Source organism: Bactrocera tryoni, chromosome 3 (genome assembly GCF_016617805.1).
Source record: "Bactrocera tryoni isolate S06 chromosome 3, CSIRO_BtryS06_freeze2, whole genome shotgun sequence".
Classification (NCBI taxonomy): Eukaryota; Metazoa; Arthropoda; class Insecta; order Diptera; family Tephritidae; genus Bactrocera; species Bactrocera tryoni.
This window is the reverse complement of record NC_052501.1, coordinates 73,144,596-73,165,201: the sequence shown is the minus strand read 5'-3', so window position 1 is coordinate 73,165,201 and position 20,606 is coordinate 73,144,596. Positions and strand designations below refer to the sequence as shown.

Genomic DNA, 20,606 nt, shown 5'->3' with positions numbered 1-20,606 from the left:
AGGTAGAGTGGTGATGCCACTAATATGTAAAATGTAAAATTATTCACAGCTCTAACAAACTTTTCGTTATTTTACAAATAAAAGCATAAAATAGCTATATTATAGCTCTATTATATCATTTGTAATAACAATTGATAATTTAAAGCAAAAATATTGACCTATTTACTTATTTTTTCCATAAAAAATTTCAATTTGGACAAAATATTAAAATTTCATTGAAGTGAAAGGAATTAGTATGCCCACAACGAAATTGTGTACATACAAAATGGACAACTGCGTTGTTTTGTGTACATGCCGGCCATTGTGTTGTTGTTGCTTCTCAAAATGTACATGTAGTAAGATGAACAACGACGTTTTCAGTTCACTGTCGTGCTGCTGCAGTCTGTCGCAGTCATTGTGTTCACCACTTGAGATTACCCCATTTATTTACAGTTACTTTTTCAATTCAGATTTGACAATTGTTACAAAAACAAATTGCACTAAACCGCCATTTTGTGAAGTTATTCTTTTGAGCAGAGAAGAAGAAGCATATAAAACCATGCAAAATGTCAACAAAAGGGTAAACGCTTTTGTTAATTCGTAAAATATACCTAATTTATTTATATGTATTTAGTGAAATATATAGAATAATGTTGAGTAAAAATATCTTTTTCAGATAAATACATTTATATATTGACAACAAAATTGTCAATTAAGTGAATGGTCAAAACAAATCATAATTCAATTATTTATTTACTTAAATTTATTTGCACAAAATAGATTGATGTGAAAACTGAAGTGTGCAGTGGCACGTTGCAATAACTAATATGCAAATTAACCACTAAAAACTAGTTCTTTTTTTCACTTTTCATTCAAATCGACTTGCTCAATAATAAAATCTGTGACAAAAAAAAATATATTTCCATATTTGTGGGCGTCTATATATTGTTTTTGTGATTACAATGACATATTATATAATTTTGATTTATTTGATTTATTTAAATAAAATATAAAAAGACAAGAATTTAAACGGCGGCATGACCTTGACGTAACATCTTATTTTAAATAAACGATGCTTAAGCTTTATTATTGTACTCTTCGAGCAATCCTTTCAAAACTGGTTATTACCTGACATAATCCTTTATTTGAGATATGTACATTTATCACGGTTACCTGAAAATATCTCCATGTCGAACTCGAAAAAACTTTTGAGACAACAACAAAAATAATTTACAAATTTCTTTAAATTAAACAATATATATTTAATTTTTTTATATTTTTGAGATATCTTTCTCTTTAGAATTTTAAATATTTATTATATTCAAAAAACCACCCAACTTTATTTGTGCTTTTACAAAGGAGGCAGCACTGCTCGTTAATTACATTGGGTAAATCCCTGCTGATGCCAGTAAACAAGCTATTATTGTGAACTATCATTTATTTAGGTAAAAATTTTTACGTGATTGTATTATATTTGAAAAAAAAGTAAGAAATTGAAAGGTGAGGAAGGATAATTTAGGGGCTGCTGTTGCTGCTGCCATTGCCACTGCCACTGCCGTTAGTATTTAAGGATGTGAATGTTTCGAAATAATTTATTCAACTTTTGCACGTCTATCTGCTAACACTATTAATATAAAATGTCCGTTTTTGATGTTTTAGCATTACGCGAGTACTCGCACGCTTCATTTATGATGTCCGCAGTCTTCACAGCTGAAAATTTTGCGGTCTCAGAAGATGCAGACAATCAAAATTTCTCTATGAAACATAATAAAGCTTATACAGAAGACAATGTGCTGGTTTACAATATATTTGTATACAGCATACCAAAACATGTAAGTTGCAGTAATTAGTGTAGATTTAACTTGCTTTAACTCCTGTTGGAGATAAGTATACGTTGCTGTTGAATTATTTATTAATTAATATTTCATATCTTTAGTTTACAGAAAACGATGTACGCGATTATTTTACAACTTTTGGTAATGTGATTGATGTAAAACTTGTCCCGGACAAAAAGAAATCTCGACGTGCAGCACCCAAAGTAGGGTTTGTGAACTTTTCGGACCCGGAAAATGCCGCCAGGTAAATGAATATAATAATGAAATCTCTCTAAATGTAGCTTTATATTTACTCTTATCTCTTTTTTTAGCGCCCTGGGAAAAAATAGTCATCGTTTGCAAGGCTGGCGTATCGGTGTGAAAGCTGGTGACAGCTGGAATCAGCCCAATGCAGAAAAAGCATGTAGTGTTAAGGTACGCAATAGCTGGTTTCAACCCACTATTACATCAGTACCGACAGATGGCACCAATTTTACTTCGTTGAATGATGATTGTTTAGAAATAATTTTCGGTATGTTGGAGTTGAAAGAACAAGTACGTTTTGCACGTGTATGTCAGCGCTTCCACGACATTTTCCAAATGCATTGCAAACGCGAATTCAAAAACTTCGATCTGAGTAAAATGGTTAATATGACTTTATGGGAAATGCGTGATTTCTTTCGTTTTGCTGGTGAAAATATTGAAAGCATATACGGCAGCGTGCCGTATAAAAATCGCAAGCGAATTGTTGAATTTATCAGAACATTTTGTACAAAGCTAAAAATTATTAAACTGGATGATAGTAAAATGCATGGAGACTGCCTGAAAAAACTATTGCGTCGTTTTCCACATTTGCAAGCCTTGACGCTACGTGATTGTGCTTTAAGCGACGTCTGCATAGAGACCATGACACATTTAAAGCATTTAGAAACTCTCGAACTCCCGGAAAATTATGAATTGACGGGTAATATATACATAACTACAATTAAGTTTTACGTTTGTAAATAATATTTAATATTTTTTAACTAAACGATTTGCAGGTAAATTCATAAGCAAACTGACACAACTGAAGGTACTGAATTTATACGGTTGTTGTAATATACAAACTTCACATTTGGTCGATATTTGCGAATCACTGCCAAACTTAAAATCTCTGGACATACGCCGTTGTGAACGGCTATCGCCCGCACTTTTCGACGTTATGATAGAACATTGCAAAGAATTGGAAATTTTAAAAATGTCTTGCCCCGAGTTTCCATATGAACGTGTCGCATTATTGCCACGACTAAAACAGCTAGAATTGCTTTATTACTCTCTCTACGGTACATCACAGAAGCGTCTCTTGGCTGAACTTGTCGCCCACAAGGCTGATCAATTGGAGGTTTTGAAAATTGTTGCCAAAAATACACTTACTGACGAGCATATTGATCTAATATCGGAGTTGAGACAGTTGAAAGTACTGTTTGTCGCCAACAATCCGGCAGTGAACGATAACGCACTCGACGCATTTTGTAAATTGCAACAACTCGAAGAGTTGACAATCAAAGGCTGTGGTAACATAACAAACCGCGCACTTTTGCGGCTGGTGAAAAGCTGCAAACAACTACGTCAGTTGAACATACAATTTTGCAAAAAAATAACCATGGAGTTTCTGCTAGAAACTATACGCATATTAAAAGCTACAGAACAACGCAAAAAAACATTACAGCTCATAGTCTATGGTACATCTATGGATTACTATGGTGTGGCTGAGGTGAGTATTAATATTTACATCACTTAATTTACATCAGCTGACTCTAATATTTGATTGTTTCTTATAGTGTGAAGAATACAAAGAAGCTGCGGCGCAGTCTTTGGTTAAAGTTATCTTCCACGCTTCAAATAAGGATTTAGGTTTAGAAGAAGGTGTCGACATTTATAATATCTGGGATGGAGAGCATTGGGTTGACGATGATGACGATCTAACCGATGATGATGATTATGATGATGATGACGATGACGATTTACATTTTCCTGATTCGGATATGGACGATGATGACATCAATTTCGTTTACAATGTATTTGGAGTATATCCACCTGGTGAAGGTTAGTACATTTTGGCAACGACACTTTGAATAACAATATTTGAATATGTACTTTTTATGCACTTAACAGATATCAATGATATAATTTGGTGAAAGGACTACACTACAACAAACACTATTATTTATTAATGTTTAATAATGTACAATTTTTATGTTTTTATGTTTATTTGAAATAAAATTGAATTTTTCTAATTATGAAATAAGTAAAAATGTTGAAAATCATTTTGCATAAGTTTTCTATATTATTCTAAATAGTTTTATAGCTGGTGAAGACGCATATATCGTGTTCTCAAGAACTTGCTCGCTAAATTAAAGTTTATTTTAACGTAATTAGCAAGTCAATTATGCATTCAAATATAACTATATATACAAAAATTATAAAAAAAAAATTATTTTGGTTCAATTTCGCATTTATTTTAAATTACTAATAGTAATTTTGTCAAAATCTGACGTTTTCGAAATTTTATCATATATTATAATAGATTAACTAAAGGATTTTTCTAATTCACACCTTGCAAGAATTTCGACAAGAAGTCAGTGGGTTTGGGATCTTGACTTTCCTTCCAGTAACGCATTATGTGCCCCTTTTGCTTCCAAATTTCTACTGTCTCTTTCAGCTCCATTTGACCCTGTAAAAATATAGATTATTTAGTTAAACAATTCATAATTTAGTTAAACCAATTTAAATTAGTTTTAATCAAATTAAATAAATTTTTTGTTTAAATAAAAATCAGTAATAAAAAAATGTCAACGCTGCGGACAGGATTCGAACCTGTGCGGGTAGAACCCAATGGATTTCAAGTCCATCTCCTTAACCACTCGGACACCGCAGCTACATGAATACTCGTGGCTAAATAACATGCTCATACTAAGTGAAAAGAGAGCGCGCTCTCAGTAAAAATGGAGAACAACAAAAGCTTTGGTATTGCCAAAGTAGATAAAAGCTTTACTATGTTTAATTGGAGTTGTGCATTAAAAGACAATATGAAAAATTGCCATTGGCTCACTTCAAATTTAAAAAGATGGTTTGTATATGGAGAAACTACTACCTACTACACAATACAAAGTAACAACGAAGTGGTGGTTTCGAGAAAGGAGCAAGGAGGAAATTTCTAACGGACACTACTTCTTTACTGGCGTAAAAATTGCTTACACGGTTATAGCCGAAAATCGCAATCCTTAGTTCGTTGGACATGGTCGTCTCTCATCCAAGGCTGGTTGTATTTTTTCATTGGGGAAGTTGTCTACCTAGCGGGCCCCAGGTCCAGCGCACAACCCTGTGAAGGGTATTTTTCACCCTCTCACTTCTCGCCTTTAAACGGATGTTCTTAGGCTACCCAGAGAATACTTGGTCAAAGACCGGAAGTCGTGAGCTGCTTGAGCCATATGTAAAAGGATCGTTTCTGGCCACTCTCAAGTAATGGCGATCAGCGTGAACTTCTACAGATGACTCCATCCTCCCTGACGGACACTAACAATTGGTATTTTACCTATCGCTAACACAAAACAACAAAATATTTAGATGTTTTGAATCAATTCGATTTGACAAAACAAAAGCTTGGGTAGTAATGAATTTCCATTTTGTACCAACTACAGTCTCCTTATGTATGTGTAGCACTGCACAATCGTTTACTACTTTAAAGCTACATACCTTTATGACCAGCATATCAACGACGCGCACATCGGTCACATTACGATGCCTTTCGAATTCTTCACGCAGTTTAGTGCGGCACTCTTCCACCGATTTGGGGATGTCATAGTCCATGACTGTCATATGAAAAAAAAATATTTATTTGTATTTTTTTCTTGTAATGCTTAAATTGTAGCACATAATTCTTCAAATGCTTGTTGATGTTTGTGACCATAAGCGTACGCCATCAGAACGCTTGGAGCAGCCGATGACATAACAAACATTTTGACAACTTTCACGCTCTTACCAATATAAGGAATTTGCCGATACCAGGCTTTGTAGAGATTGAGTGCACGTTTGCGCGCCTCCTCACGATCCACCGACAAGATGGGACGCACTTGTTGCACAGCTTTTCTTACAGCTTCACGTCCGGCCATCTCTCTCGATTTTGGTAAATTTCAACAAAACACAAGAAAAAATTCGTTCAATTTAAAGCAAGAAGAGACAAATAGCAGGTTGAAATTGACAGCAGAATTTGACAAGCAGCTGGGTGCAAAAGGAGTAATAGATCATGCGGTCGTTGCCAGCTGCTGGTAAATACATTCAATGATTAATGCTTTTGAAATTTATTTTGAGAGCAGTAAAATTATTAAGGGTATATTTTTCATATTTATAACAAAATTAAGTGTGTTTAAAAAGTAGCAATAAATAAAAAATATAGAAAGCTTTAAGTTAAATAAAGTTAACGTAAGCTTTTATCGTAACAACGCATTGATATCGCACGCATGTTATCGATTTGTTAAACACATATTGGCATCACTAAGGAAGTTGAATGTTTTGTTTTGAATTTGTATAAGAAGATTGTTTGAATTTGTGGAAAATTCGGTAAAAAAAATTACGTGTTTGAAATCAGCAACTATAAAAAGAAATAGTGAATAAATGAAATAGAAAATGTGAATTATGGTTAAAACGCACGGTACGGAATTTTGATAAAAAATAAGAAAAAAATGCTAGAAAAAATTAAAAACCCTTTAACACAGGAGAATTTCCTTCAAGTATTAAACACAAAGTAAAAGCTCATATATAACACAAGCGCTGCTTATACGCTTTCTTTCCCAACTTGTTTTTTCTGTCAATTGCTCGTCTTCGCAAACTTAACATATTTTGTGGGTGCTTTATGCATTGTGCCGGCTCGTGTTTGTATGTTTGCGCGTTCGCCCAGTGGGACAAGCTTGTTGTGCTGTTGGTTGCTTGCCGTGCATGCGGGCTTTTTGCGTACCCTGACCGGCTTGACTGACTAGTTGGCTTTGGCGCGTGTATACCGGGCTGGAGTTCAATTTGTAATGTTGAAGTGATCGGTTTAAACGGAACGGACGCGGCTGCGCAAACGCTAATTACGCTAAAAGTTAAACGCATGTAAAGTATTACACACATACGTTTATGTATGTATGTAACGAGCCACAACTCAAAGAAAGCAGGTAGTTTTGCTTGCGCGATTATTATAGTAATTGTTAAGCTTATTTTCTTTTCATACTGCTTTTTGTTTGGTATAGCGCGTGTGAAGTGCAACAAATCGAAATAAATAAACAAATACGGTTCGGTATAAATAGAAGAAAGCTTTGGCGAGGCAAAAATAAAATAAATATACAAACATATATGTACATACTTGTAAATATGTATATAACAGTTTCTACTTGCTAAATAATTTAAAATATGTATGTATGTGCTTTAAGTTAATCGTGTATTCCAGCGCTAGTAACGCCAACGCTAGCGCCAAGTCACTGCTCATATGTATGTGTTTATATGTATGATGTATATTGTAAGCATGCAACATCTCCGCCGCATTTTTCTAAGCGCCAAGCAAAGCTTGTATTCAAACACACACATAACAGCAGACCAGCTAACGCTTTGAATCGTTATAAGAATTGAAAAAAATTGAATTTATTATGCAAATTAAGTAGAGAGCATCGGAAAGTCAGTATCGGAATGTCAAATGGGAAATTTATTTTACAATATTGTTTTATTTAATTGAAATACAAAAGAAAAAGCACGTTACAACAACAAATATAATATGTTACGCTGAAATAAAAATACATGCATATGTACATACATACACACATGCATAGATACCAAAGCGAGACAGTCCAAAAGGAAGGGAAAAGCGCATTCACATTTCTTTTATAATTTTTTACGAAGAAAGTTTGTTATGGTGTCTTTGATGTACCGGATGACCGGAGGTGCTGAAGGCATACATACATACATTTAGACATATTTACATGTGTATGGGTGCATATTACATACTTATAAATATACTTAAGCTCGTAAACAGGTAGACGTAAGTTCCAATGACGATGTGACTAACTTGGCGTTGAACAGACGCTCAACTTGTTATGCTTTTAGCAATCAAACACACTGTACCTACATACATATGTACATGTACCTGTTTGTAATATTAAGTAGTGAAAGAATTTCGCTTTCATTGGCTGGAATATACGTACATACATAAGCATGCATTTGTATGAGACCGCTCACGTTGAAGAGAACAACGGTAAATGGCTAAAGTGTTTTTGTTGACACTTCAGATAGTAAATTATGTAATTTTATATATTTACTTTGTTGTAGATTGTTTATAAGCATAACAAGAAAAAACGTTAACTTCGGTTGCAACAATGTCATAATCCCCTTCACAAATGAAAATGTTTCCATATAAGAACTTGAGGTTGATCGTTCAGTTTGTATGGCTGCTTGATACTATACAAGTATATCTAGAGCAAAGTGCCAAGGAAACTACTTGTATAGGATATTTCTTGTGCACTAGTCCCGCATTGGTAAGACTACACTGTAAATATCTGTGGTCCCACGGTATAATATACTGGAGGAGGAACTTTGGAGTGGAAATTTGCTTCAAGCACAGGCATCATAAAGAATGACAACTCCTCATGGACCTAATAACTCAACTCCAACTGATATTGCAAAGAACCAAAACTAGTCTATGCGTGGCTCATTGGCCTACCAGATTAACCTAACCTATACTATAATACTCCAATATCGATGATTTTAACAAATGAGCAGCTTCGTTATGTCTGTGGGTCTTGTACACCTTTCTGCTTTTATCCAGTTTCGGTGCGGATTTTTAGGCGGCCAAGTACTATCGACTGGCATCATTTCTCGTAATTACTTCAGGAATGTTTTCTGCCTTACTTAGATATTTGATTTTTATCTCGGTACTTATATTTTTCTATTAAAAATTTCGAAATTCATCTTTTTGAATGTAGCGCGGCGTTTTAAGAGCGCCTTATCCTCTTCTACTTTCATCTTCAGAATGAACTCCTGCCCTGGCGAGTTGTGTCCATTTCGTGCGCTCCGGTCGGTGGACGGGATCCTATTGTCTGTTTACATGCTTACATCTACTGATTCAGCCATAGAGGTTTCTACTGATTCAGGCAGAAGTGTTTCTTCAGTTTGTATTGCTCTCTCGCAAAATCCTTTGCCTTTTGAATACTTTCAATTCGTCGGCAGTTTGTACTTCTTGGTTTTGCACTAGTCTGTTACTTTCATTATTCGCGTGTAATGATTTCTGCTTCAAGCCGCTATATTCGTTCGATAGCAAAGTTGTATCTATGTATTGCTGGGAGTGTTGACACGAAACTTTATGGGCAATTGTGTTCAGAGCCTGGCCATAGAATTAGTCAGGTTTTATATTCACTGAGCCTGTACCGCCAATCTAATGGCGACGAAGCGTCGAACATACTCGAAGACTTGCCATAGTTTTAAAGGGACGGAGGCGCTTGTGACATTACCCTGAAAGCCATTTCTGCAAGATATTACTCCCGTGACCTCGAATGAGCTTAGAAACCGAGGACTTTTTCTTCTGCTTCCACGGGTACTACCAAAAGGGTGTTTAACGATTTACAAGGCGGATGTATGTACGTCGGTTTTCGATGAGCTACTGATAAGTGCTCTAAAAACGGTTGCCAGTAGGTTAATGGAACAGAAATCTACGATCTCGTATTAACCGATTATCAGTAGATATCTCAAAAAACTGCAAAGCTGTGAAGATTATACAAGTATAATGTATGTATTAAACGATGGGCGTGAGGAAGTTATGTAGCGTTTTCTTGTTCCGAAAACCAAGCGCAACAGTGAGACCACATCACAGTTAGTATGGGACGCCGTGTAAGTGCGAACCTAAGGAGCTTTTTCGTTGTCTAAGAATCCACTAGTAAACACCGAAAAACAAGGAACTGTTGAAGCAATGGACTTCGGCGGCCAATCTGCTCCGAAGTAGACGAGGTTTGTTCTAATGGCTGGAAATGGGAATGACCGCTGTTTTTTTTTTGGGTTTTAGAAGATGTGATGTGCATCAACTAAGAGGATAAATGTATGGCAAGGCCAGTTCGACGCCGAATCACAGAAAACATTGTTTCATTGGGCGACGAAAAAGTCTGCTTCCACTATGGCAGAGCATTGGCTCACATCTTCGACTTCGTCTTGAGCAAGTAGGTCGAGCTAAGCTACGAACTACTGTGCCATTCACGGTATTCTGCAGACTTGGTTCTATACGACTTCTTTTTGAAAGACAACTTCTTTGAAAATGTCACTTATTGTGCAGAAATTTTGAGGGAAGAAGCGAGCGCCGCCACGGAAGTCTACCTTAAAGGTTTCCAGAAAACTTTTTTTCGGGTTAAAGAAGTTGGAGAGCTGCTGGCTCAAGTGCATCGTGTGCAAAATGAGACTGTGTTCAGCAAAAACTCGTTACTTTTCGAAACTTTTCGTTTTTCTTTGCAAGACTAAATAATTATTCAACCACCCTCGTAATTACTATTTTTATACTCTCGCAACAATGTTTTTAAGGAGAGTATTATAGTTTTGTTCGCATAACGGTTGTTTGTAAGTCCTAAAACTAAAAGAGTCAGATATAGGGTTATATATACCAAAGTGATCAGGGTGACGAGTAGAGTCGCAATCCGGATGTCTGTCTGTCCGTCCGTCCGTGCAAGCTGTAACTTGAGTAAAAATTGAGATATCATGATGAAACTTGGTACACGTATTTCTTGGCTCCATAAGAAAGTTAAGTTCGAAGATGGGCAAAATCGACCCACTGCCACTCCCACAAAATGGCGAAAACCGAAAACCTATAAAGTGTTATATTAAAGTGAAATTTGGCACAAGGGATCGCATTAGGGAGGGGAATATTTGGATGTTATTTTTTTGGAAAAGTGGGCGTGGCCCCGCCCCCTACTAAGTTTTTTGTACATATCTCGGAAACTACTATAGCTATGTCAACCAAACTCTACAGAGTCGTTTTCTTCAGACATTCCCATATACAGTTCAAAAATGGAAGAAATCGGATAATAACCACGCCCACCTCCCATACAAAGGTTATGTTGAAAATCACTAAAAGTGCGTTAACGGACTAACAAAAAACGCCAGAAACACTAAATTTTATGGAAGAAATTGCAGAAGGAAGCTGCACCTAGGCTTTTTTTAAAAATTGAAAATGGGCGTGGCCTCGCCCACTTATGGACCAAAAACCATATCTCAGGAACTACTAGACCGATTTCAATGAAATTCGGTATATAATATTTCCTTAACACGCTGATGACATGTATGAAATATAGGTGAAATCGGTTCACAACCACGCCTTCTTCCAATATAACGCTATTTTGAATTTCATCTGATGCCTTTTCTGTATAATACGAGTATATACATTAGGAACCAATGATGATAGCGGAATAAAACATTACAAAAATACGGTATTTGAAAAATATGTAAATGACGTATAATGAAATCTCGATTATCACTTTATCATGCGAGAGTATAAAATGTTCGGTGACACCCAAACTTAGCCCTTCCTTACTTGTTTTAACTTATCTTTAGTTCCGAGTTATTTATCATTATATTAGGCACATTGTTGTTTGTACACATTGACCTGAGCAATTACTGGAAAAATCGTCAGTATGGATCCAAAGCCAATTGGCATTCAAATCAAATTAGTTCCAATCAAATTAGTGTGTGCTAAGTTGTGTTTAGATGCACATATACATATATGTGTGTGTATATACACGTCTATTTGATAGGCCTATATTGGTACACATGTATATTTTGTATATGAGTAATTTGAAAGGAAATAAACTGACCTTTCTTCATGAACCTTCGCGCAAATTTTTGTCTAATTTAAAGGCGCTGAAAAATATTACAAGACATATGTATACATATATACTTTTAGCAGAGCTCTGCATGACATATTGGTACGTAATCACACACATGGTGTTATGTGAGTGCCTCCTATGGTGAATAATACCATTATTTTGAGTGGAAAGAATAAACTCGGTTCGTATTATGCAAGACTACAAAAACTGCGGAATCTCTGTAAAAAGTTTCGCTTAAAACTTCAAATTTGGGTAAAAGTGTCCTCCTTTGCAAACACATCGCCTTTGGCGTTTTCGGTGATTTCGCTGTGACCGGGCACCGGCACCGGGCATAGAAGTCTCCTATGGAAAAAGCTTGAAGCTATTGCTAATGAGATCATTTACTCCTTGACTAGTTTTGAGCGCATAGTCAGCCAGCTCAAAGCTGCTCGGCTATCAGATCAAGGCACACCTTTCTAAAGGAAGCTGTATTTCGAAGCAGTACATTCAATGCTACTGTGGTCTGGTAACCTGAGTTTTAGAGAACTTCCCAAAGAAGTCTCCGCTTCCTCTCATAGCCTCAAACTAGAGTTGACAGAAGACTTTCCTTCCCACCCTCTCTCTGAACTTCGATCCATTCTTCAACGGCTTCGACACTCGCACAAACCCATCGCACATCAGCGAGCAGAGCAGGTGCCACCAGTAGAAGATTCCCCAATGCAGTGATCTAGATTGCAAGGAGTGCCATGAAAGTAGTGGAGATTTTCAGTGCGTCTCGTGGCCTCCGATATACCCAGTTTACAGAATTCTGTTTGGTTTTAGCTCTGTGTGCTGCAGCACGTTCTTGCTGGAAGATGCAATGCTCTTCTTTGAAAAGAACATTCTTTAACTGCTTTGCCACGACTTCCAAACCATCTTTTTGGTAGACTTTTCGAAGTTTTAACTCCTTTTATAAAGAACCGAAAAGCAGGAAGGCCTTCTCACCAATCCATTACAGCAGCTGTCAGTTGACCGTCGGCATTGATTTTTCCGCCTGTGTTCGTGAACAGTTTTTATGGTAGAATTGGCTCGAACTACGCCAGAACGACCACTCTGTCATGGAGTATCAATGAAATTGTTTACTCCTGTAAAAATACATTCGATGCCATTGTGTATGGAACTCGATTTCTTTTGCATGTTCACCATAGGCACGCTTGCAGAAGTCCAGATGCTGAACCCAATTTTCGACGGCTTTCAAGCATAAATCGGCCGATACAGCTGCAATTTCACGTTCGACATTCGTAAGAAATTCATCAAGAAGAAATAGTCTAACGGCGTCAATTCGCACGACCGAGGGGCCATTTCGTGAGATAACACGTTCACCAAACTTGATTTTCAATAAATCGATTGCGGCATTCGCTGTGTGGCTTGTAGCACCGTCCTGTTGGAAGCACATATTGTCCAAGTTCATATCATCCAATTCGAGCCAAAAGTTTACGGTTATCATTGAGCGGTAGCGATTCCATTCACAGTAACGTGCCGGTGTTGATCATCACGGAAGAAGTACGACCAATGACGCCGTCGGGCCATAAACCGCATCAAACCGTAATTTTTTAGGGATGCAATTGTGACTCATGGAGTATATGTGGATTGCTGCCTGACCAATAGCGCATATTTTGCGTATTGACTGAAGATGATTTTTCGATGAAAATCCGGATCATTTTCAAGTTGCTACTATTCACGAACATACGACGATTCTGGTGGTCAAGCGGCTTCAGTTTTTGCGTCAATTTGATCTTGTGAGGATGTAGGCCAAGATCTTTTCGCAAAATTCTCCACAATGTCGTTAGAGAAATGCCCAGCGCTTGAGAACGACGTGTGATAGGTCTTCCTCAATTGATTTGGGTCTTCCTCAATTGAAGCGCTTGCGGCAGCAATATTCTCGACTTTACGGGTACTTTTTTATCTCACTGGCACGGAAACATTTTATATTGTACCTGTGGATTCAAATTTTTCCACTAGATGCTCAATTGTTATCTGACAGGACGATTATGACGACCATAAATTGTACGTAGCGCTCGTAAAGTTGAGGTCACTGACACTGAATTTCGGTAGTAAATTTTAATAGTTTCGACTCGTTGTTGAATCGTATACCTATCCATGATAAAATGGCAAACCTTCTTGAAGAGAAATGTCAAAGCGGAAAAAAATATGGCGTCGTTTGTCCCTGTCCCTATCGGTCTACTTTTGTAGCGCCCCTATTAAAAAACCGGTTACAATTTTCGAACTTCCAAATTTAAAAACTTAGGGCTCTGCGAAAGCATTTAATATTCAGTTACACTCGAACTTTGCCTTTCCTTACATGCTTATTTATTGTGTTATTGTTTGTGTTGTGACGTATTGCACTTGACTTGTTTCATGTAGTTCAAGTGCAACTCGGTTCACATTTTGTCCCATATACATACAATATGTACATATGTATTTTATCTGCATTTGAAGTTCAAGTACACGCTTATTTTTTAATGGCTTCATTTATTTTTTGTGTATAATAATTTTAAGCTCATATCTTGTTGTTGTGTTTTGTTTTTGTTATCTCGTTCTCGTACGTATTTTTAACTTTATTAGCATTCAAAAGCTGTGCTGTGGATAGCGATAAAAGCGACAATATTCTCACTTATATATTCATATAGGTATATATTTCCAGACATTCTTTATATATATATATATATATGTATATATGTATATTGTATATTTATTTTCGTAACTGTTTTCGAATATTGTTTATTCGTATGTATTTTAGTTCAACTTATATTATTTTTCATATTTTTTTTGCTTATGAAGAAACTATATTTTATGAGTTCATATACATATGTGGGCAAAATATGGTAAGACTTGAAAACCCATTCGTCGAAATATTTTGTTTCTAGGTTTGTATGACTGTCAGTGACATCTATGTCAAATGTCACATCAAACGAATCATTAGTGTGTAGTATACGCTTGTCTTTCTGAAGTAGATTTTGAGAAATAAATTAAGAATTTTAAAATGCTGAGCAAAGTCTTACCATTTTTTGCTATTTTTAATATTTCCGTTAAATTCATTAGAATTTCTTCATTAGACTAACAATCTTACAAATTCTCTGCATGTTCACTGATCAAGCAGGAAATTAATAGGAGGACCAGAAAGAGCTATCACTACGTTGCTAAGGACTTCAGGTCCATTAGCCTATACTAGTTTCTGTTGAAAGCGTTGGAGAGGGTCAAGAACTTGTACGTTAGGGTCCAGCATACCTACGACAAAGGCAGATTGAACAACTCTGCTCTGTACGTTGCCGAGTCTTTATCCACAAAGAGTTTGTGATAGACACCTTTCTCCAAATCGAGTGGGCCTTCAACAAAGGTTAAGGCATTCGTTACGTTTGAGGTGGAATCGAACCTCAATCGTCTCAAATATATAGTCTTCTTTGCGACCGAATGATCTTAACGGAGTGGGGCAGTACAAAGTTATTTTGAAGGGTTAAAAGGGGTGTTTTCCCACTATTTTGGATGGTGGTGCTAAATACTCTACTAAGGAGCTCGAAGAACGGGGCTGTTGCGATGCAGTGGTTTAATTTATCAGGAGATATAGAATCCTAAACGTGCCTCAGCCCTCATTCGGATTCGCACGCCATTAACCTGTTGAAAAGGTGAAATACCTTAGGCTTATCCTTGATAGAATGAATTGGTGGCGGTCAAATGTTGAGGAGACAGTAAGGAAAGTACAACTTGCTTTATATTGCTGTAGAGGTGGGGACTTTTACCTCTTCTTCTTCTTTACTGTCGTAGACACCGCTTACGCGGTTATAGTCGAGTTAACAACAGCGCGCCAGTCGTTGCTTATTTTCACTACGTGGCAAAAATTGGAGATTCCAAGCGAAGCCAGGTTCTTCTCCACCTGGTATTTCCAACGGAGTAGAGGTCTTCCAATTCCTCTGCTTCTCCCGGCGATTGAGAGGGTGGTGGATGGAGTAATATGTAGATGTTCACGCAAGTGAGGAAAATTCTCTGATTGCTATTCACTTGGGAGTGGCCAGAAACGATTATTTCACATATGGCTCAAGCAGCTCACGACTTCCGGTCCTAGACCAAGTATCCTCTGGGTAGCCAAAGAACATCCGTTTGAAGGCGAGCTAAAGTGAGAAGGCGAAACATCTCCTCCGCAGGGTTGTGCGTTATGTTTGGAATCCGCCACAGGTTGTCTTTTGGCTCTACGTATTCAAGTCAATAATGTTCTGTATTCGTCTGGGAGAGGGCGCTCGAAGCCACCGTGTACATAATCGACAGGGGCACCGCTGTGAAGTGAGAACAAAGACTCAGGAAACTGGATATGCTTGAATACTCTTCTTCTTTAACTTCGTTCCTGAAAGCATGAATCACTACCTCCCAAAGGTTACTCGTGGTGGCCTTTTCCCTGCTCTCAAACCGACGAAGGAACTGTGGAAAAGAGGCGCTGTATGCTTTTTCATGGTTGCGTCGACGCTAAGAGAGAAGGTTGGAAGTGCAGTTTTTTATAAGGAGTCCTCCGTCGATCTTAGCTTTAGGCTACCGGACCTCTGTGATGTTTTTGGGAAACAGATGTGGCTGCTGTTAAGGTTGAGCTCTTCATTGCCATGGCAGTTGGGTTTAAGAAAGCGGATCGAAGCCGTATTTATATCCGCCAAAGCACTGTCAGCTCAGCAGCATTTCTCAATTATTGGAGAAATGTTTTTGTCGCTACAATAACAATATGAGAGGTAATCTCATTAATCAGAACCCGTTCTCAACTGGTGCTATGTGCTATGCCAAATTTTATACAAAGTTGCCGTTGACGAAAATGTGTGTGTCAACTGATTTATTTTGTAACCGTTTTGCACTAGTTCCAATGCTTTGCCGGAATTTCGCTTTTTTACTACAGGGCGGCTTTACAAGCTTTACAGAAGACAATTTTAGCAATAATTCTTGGAAAAATATTGAGGTGATAAATGTCTGCCATCATAACTTCGATTAACTGTCTACATTTTCATTCTTCCGCGCGGTGGTTGACATTCCTCACAATTTATATTTAGCAATACTCTAGCGAGCAAGTGCCAGCCAAAATACATACAGATATACACAGAAATAGATATACTATATACTTGCAAGCATGTGAATTTTAAAAGAATTTGTCACATCACTCCCGCCGCCAATGCTTACTGTCATTGCTAAAGCCATAGTGACAGTTAGAACATAAGTATGACAGTTGGCAGCGAGAGCAGCCTGCGGGTCTATGAGGGGTAGCTGTTTTCTACAAATACTCAGTAACTGTTTTGCTTTGCTCCAATAAAAAAATAATACAACAACGAAATATAAAATATTAGTCTCCAAACACGTATGTTATATTGTCATAAAAACAACAACAGCGAAATTTTAAGAAACATATTGCGATAAAGATATTAGCACCAATGTGCAAATTGTCGAATGAAGAATTCGAAATAAAATGTAAAAAATATATATGGAATTTTTATAAAGGAATATGATGAGAATGCTACATCAATAAATTCGCAAAAGGTGATAGAGTAGGGTATGTATACTCGATTTATTACGACTATCGACATCCCGAACGATAATTCGGCCATAAATCGATAATACTTATGAGTTTGGCGTCGATGGAAATTTAAGAACTAATCGGACGATCTTATAGTCTATATAGATAGTGTTGAATTTTAAGATATATTGGTTCTCGTAATATGTTCGGAACCGTCACTTGATAAACAATGTCAAATCTCTAAAAAGAAAAACGCATAATGCGATTTAAGTAGTTAAACGGAGGAGCTCTAGTGAGACTCACGTCCTCTGTTCTCCTATAGCAAAGTTAGCTCACCGTTCAAACACTAGAGATAAGTTAAGGAGTACCTAGTACCCAGAAGTAGTATGGGTACCATGAGAGGATTGACAGGCAACTACAAAGCAAAAGGTTTGAAAAGAAAAGTCACGTTGTTCTTGAATCTTTGATTGAAAGAGCCGGGATCTCATGCCCTTTGCCAAACAGGTAGGTTAGGTAAGCTGATTTTTGGTGTGGCCACGAATAATTCGACTTGGGCAGTTAAAGATACCTGTCCGTTATAATGCCCATAACTCCTTAGCTTGCAAAAGTGCGTCGCATATCAAAAGAATGCCTATAGCCTGATACAAATTTATTGAGGCGGCTAATATCATCTCCGTGAAAAGTATGGCAACCGAGATGTTTTAATTTTAGTGTGGAGAAAGCTGGACAAAGGCAGAGAAAGTGTTTCGATGTTTCCACCTTCTGCTTGCTTCTCAACGCCTGTGACAATGTTCAGTTAGGACACCAATCATTTTAAACCTTGCTAAGAGCTAGCGGTTTGTTGGACTTTTTACGATGTATTCTAGGCCAAAAAGCTTTCGGAACTCCACAAGTGCTGGTAACTGTCCAACGTTTGCTGAGATCGCTCGAAACGCATAGATATAGGGTCCGAGTGCACGAAGACAGAGAAACACTGGCTCGTTCACAGCTTAATGGAATTTGAATGGTTGAACTTTTCGTCCTTTCGGAGAAGTACATCTGCTGCTACCTTTGTGGCTGTCATTTCCGCTTGAAAGACACTATGGGGATCTGGCAAATTGAACTAGGAGCTCATTGACAGCTTCCGACGAAAGACTTGAGCTTTGATCCTTTCGGAAAAAAAACTTCGCCTGTTCTCCAGCGACTCCGACACACCCCACAAATCCCCCGAAAGTATCTAACCTTTGGCTGGGGTAGAAATTAATCGCCTCAGCTGAATTTTGATTAAGGGTTGGTGTATGAAATAGTATAAGTAGACGTGGAAGCTATGGGAATGTATTTTCTTTTTTACGAAAGAACTCGTATGAAGGGATGCAGACTAGCTCCGACTTTCTTCGTCCAATATTAGTAAGTAACTGTTCTTTTCTACGAAATTACAGGATTAGCATCAAGGGATGCAGATTAGCTGCGAGTTTCTTACGAGATCTCAGTTCAATAGCTTAAGTTAGGTTAATCTGGTAGGCCAATGAGACAAGCATAGACCAGTTTTGGTTCTTTGCAATACCAGATTTCAATTACTAGGTCCATAAGGGGTCGTCATCCTTTAGGATGCCTGCGCTTAATGCGAATTTTAACAGACCCTCACTACCGATATCTCATCCAATGTATCATACCGTGGGGTCCCCAGATGCTTACAGCGTAGTTTTGCTAGTGCGGGACAAGTGCACAAGAGATGCTCCATTGTTTCCCTGGGGTCTTGCTCGATCTGTTAGCCTCATTCTGCGGGCGTGTGTCGCCACCACACTGTGACCAGTTAGCATTCCGATCATGTTCCTACAGTCTCTTCCATCGAGTGCCAATAGGAATTTTATGTACTTCCGGTCTACTGTTTTGCACACGACTTTAGCAGTTTTTCTTTACCATGCTTCTGTCCAGATTCTCCATGCCTTTGTGGCCTTACACCCAATAAATAAGAAGTGGCTTTCCACTGCTGCCCTGCTTCGCAAGACATTACTAGCCGATATGATATACGAGGTTACTGCATCTCTTGATGCTAGGTCTAGCAAAATCAAGGGCTGGCATTAAGGAATGCAGTCTAGCTGCGAGTTTCTTACGGGGTCTCAGCTCAATACTGTTAAGTAAATTTTGGCATATGTCTATAAATTAATATCAATCTAGTTCAACATTTAGCTTCAGCTAAATCTATGTATGTGTTGGGGCCATTAAAAATTTAACAACTCACCACCTAACCTAGTCGTAACGTCAAGTCGGAACATTTAAGTGCTCAATATCATCAATTGTTTGAGATTTGGGTGCGGTTGTATTAAAAAGACTTTGCACTTCGGCGCTGTCGGCATTGTTAGGAACCCCGGCAGTCAACCTATTACTTATTTACTACTGTTTAACGTCAACTAAGACATTGTATCGAATATTTATGCGAGTGGTAAGTGTGCGTATTGCGGTTTATTGCAGCGCAACTTGGCCTTTTCTTGACGTGCATAAATGTAATAAAAAAGTAAAAGCCATAAGCGCACAACCATATAGATATTACGTGTTCATATATCTATATGTATGTGTATATATAATTGTATGTATGTATATATATACTTGCATGTTTGTATGTATGTATAGCGCTCTAATGCGCTCTTGGTATTGTTATCGTTCAGCGACATATCGCTCCAGAGCCGTTGCCAATGCCAGTTAGCCAAAGTTATTGCCGACTGACTTTGTTATGCTGCGCACCAATGTGTGTGCATGTATGTATATGCGTTTATATGCTTGTATGCGCTTGTATATGTGTGTGCTTTGCGGGTTTTCGCCGTGTTTATCAAACGCTATGCCTTTGTTGTTGCTTTTGTTCGATCGCCGAGCGTCAGCGTGTTGTTATCGCAGGCTTTTATAGTTGTTATTGTATTTGGTATACATATACATATTTATATTACCAATATTTGCGCCATATATACATACGTACATATGTATATGTACATATGTATATATTTGTAGGTTGTTACCTATTGGCAAAATACCACTAACAATTTGACGTTTACTACAACTACAAACACAAGGAAGGTACAAGTACACACGTATATATTCATATACTATATATGTATATACATATGTGAATATATACATATATACTCATATTAAACATACATACATATATGTATGTGCCTGCGCTCTTTCCTGTGATTAAGCGTAGTCATGTGTGCGCGAAATTTTCAAGCGACTTTTTTCACTCACTTCAATTTCAATTTCGTCTCCCTGTTTCTTCGCTGGGTGTGTATGTGTGTGTGTGCTTCTTACTGCCGCAGTTAGCGCTGCGCGTTAGCCAGTCTACTGTGTTTTAGTCTAACCGCTTTTCGTTTAACGAAATTTCAGTTAGCTCTCAGCTGTGCGCCGCGACGCTTGTCGAAATTTTATTTGCTGTGACGTGGAATGTGGAAGTGAGGAATTGAGCGAAATTTAACTGAA

General features: G+C 37.6%; 3 protein-coding genes and 1 non-coding gene across 6 annotated transcripts in view; 2 read left to right on the top strand and 2 right to left on the bottom strand.

The window, feature by feature from the left end:
• Positions 1–1,400: 1,400 nt before the first annotated feature.
• On the top strand, positions 1,401–3,997 carry LOC120770986 (F-box/LRR-repeat protein 7-like). Of its 3 annotated transcripts, none has more exons than XM_040098731.1 (7): positions 1,401–1,479; positions 1,639–1,811; positions 1,916–2,058; positions 2,126–2,757; positions 2,834–3,546; positions 3,614–3,878; positions 3,948–3,997. In XM_040098731.1, exons 2-7 carry the CDS (start codon positions 1,668–1,670, stop codon positions 3,968–3,970), a joined length of 1,920 nt encoding a protein of 639 aa, XP_039954665.1. In that variant the 5' UTR covers positions 1,401–1,479; positions 1,639–1,667; the 3' UTR covers positions 3,971–3,997. The 3 variants fall into 3 exon arrangements, with proteins under 3 accessions (XP_039954665.1, XP_039954663.1, XP_039954662.1); XM_040098729.1 differs by having other exon boundaries at positions 1,426–1,536; XM_040098728.1 differs by lacking the exon at positions 1,401–1,479 and having other exon boundaries at positions 1,577–1,811.
• A 99-nt stretch (positions 3,998–4,096) lies between these two features.
• Positions 4,097–6,031, bottom strand: LOC120770988 (NADH dehydrogenase [ubiquinone] 1 alpha subcomplex subunit 6-like). The gene is made up of 3 exons (XM_040098735.1): positions 5,815–6,031; positions 5,529–5,644; positions 4,097–4,506 (listed from the first exon to the last, which is right to left on the bottom strand). Exons 1-3 carry the CDS (start codon positions 5,942–5,944, stop codon positions 4,378–4,380), a joined length of 375 nt encoding a protein of 124 aa, XP_039954669.1. The 5' UTR covers positions 5,945–6,031; the 3' UTR covers positions 4,097–4,377.
• Positions 4,629–4,710, bottom strand: Trnas-uga. Its single transcript has one exon. It is a non-coding gene; the product is annotated as a tRNA-Ser (tRNA).
• Positions 6,032–6,880: 849 nt separating the features above from the next.
• LOC120770517 (general transcriptional corepressor trfA) overlaps positions 6,881–20,606 on the top strand; it is a 56,270-nt gene continuing 42,544 nt past the window's right edge. The window contains exon 1 of the mRNA XM_040098056.1: positions 6,881–6,985. The gene's annotated coding sequence lies outside the window, so the exon portion shown is untranslated. The remainder of the gene's footprint in view (positions 6,986–20,606) is intronic.

What these genes read in the sequence shown, in the direction of transcription:
- LOC120770986 (XM_040098728.1), top strand. Translation starts at nt 1,617, where the DNA reads ATGTCCGTTTTTGATGTTTTAGCATTACGCGAGTACTCGCACGCTTCA. An exon ending in GGAAAATTATGAATTGACGG is followed by an intron (nt 2,758 to 2,833) that starts GTAATATATACA and finishes AACGATTTGCAG; the next exon opens with GTAAATTCATAAGCAAACTG. An exon ending in ATTACTATGGTGTGGCTGAG is followed by an intron (nt 3,547 to 3,613) that starts GTGAGTATTAAT and finishes TGTTTCTTATAG; the next exon opens with TGTGAAGAATACAAAGAAGC.
- LOC120770988 (XM_040098735.1), bottom strand. Translation starts at nt 5,944, where the DNA reads ATGGCCGGACGTGAAGCTGTAAGAAAAGCTGTGCAACAAGTGCGTCCC. An exon ending in TCGGCAAATTCCTTATATTG is followed by an intron (nt 5,645 to 5,814) that starts GTAAGAGCGTGA and finishes TTCATATGACAG; the next exon opens with TCATGGACTATGACATCCCC. An exon ending in TTGATATGCTGGTCATAAAG is followed by an intron (nt 4,507 to 5,528) that starts GTATGTAGCTTT and finishes ATATTTTTACAG; the next exon opens with GGTCAAATGGAGCTGAAAGA.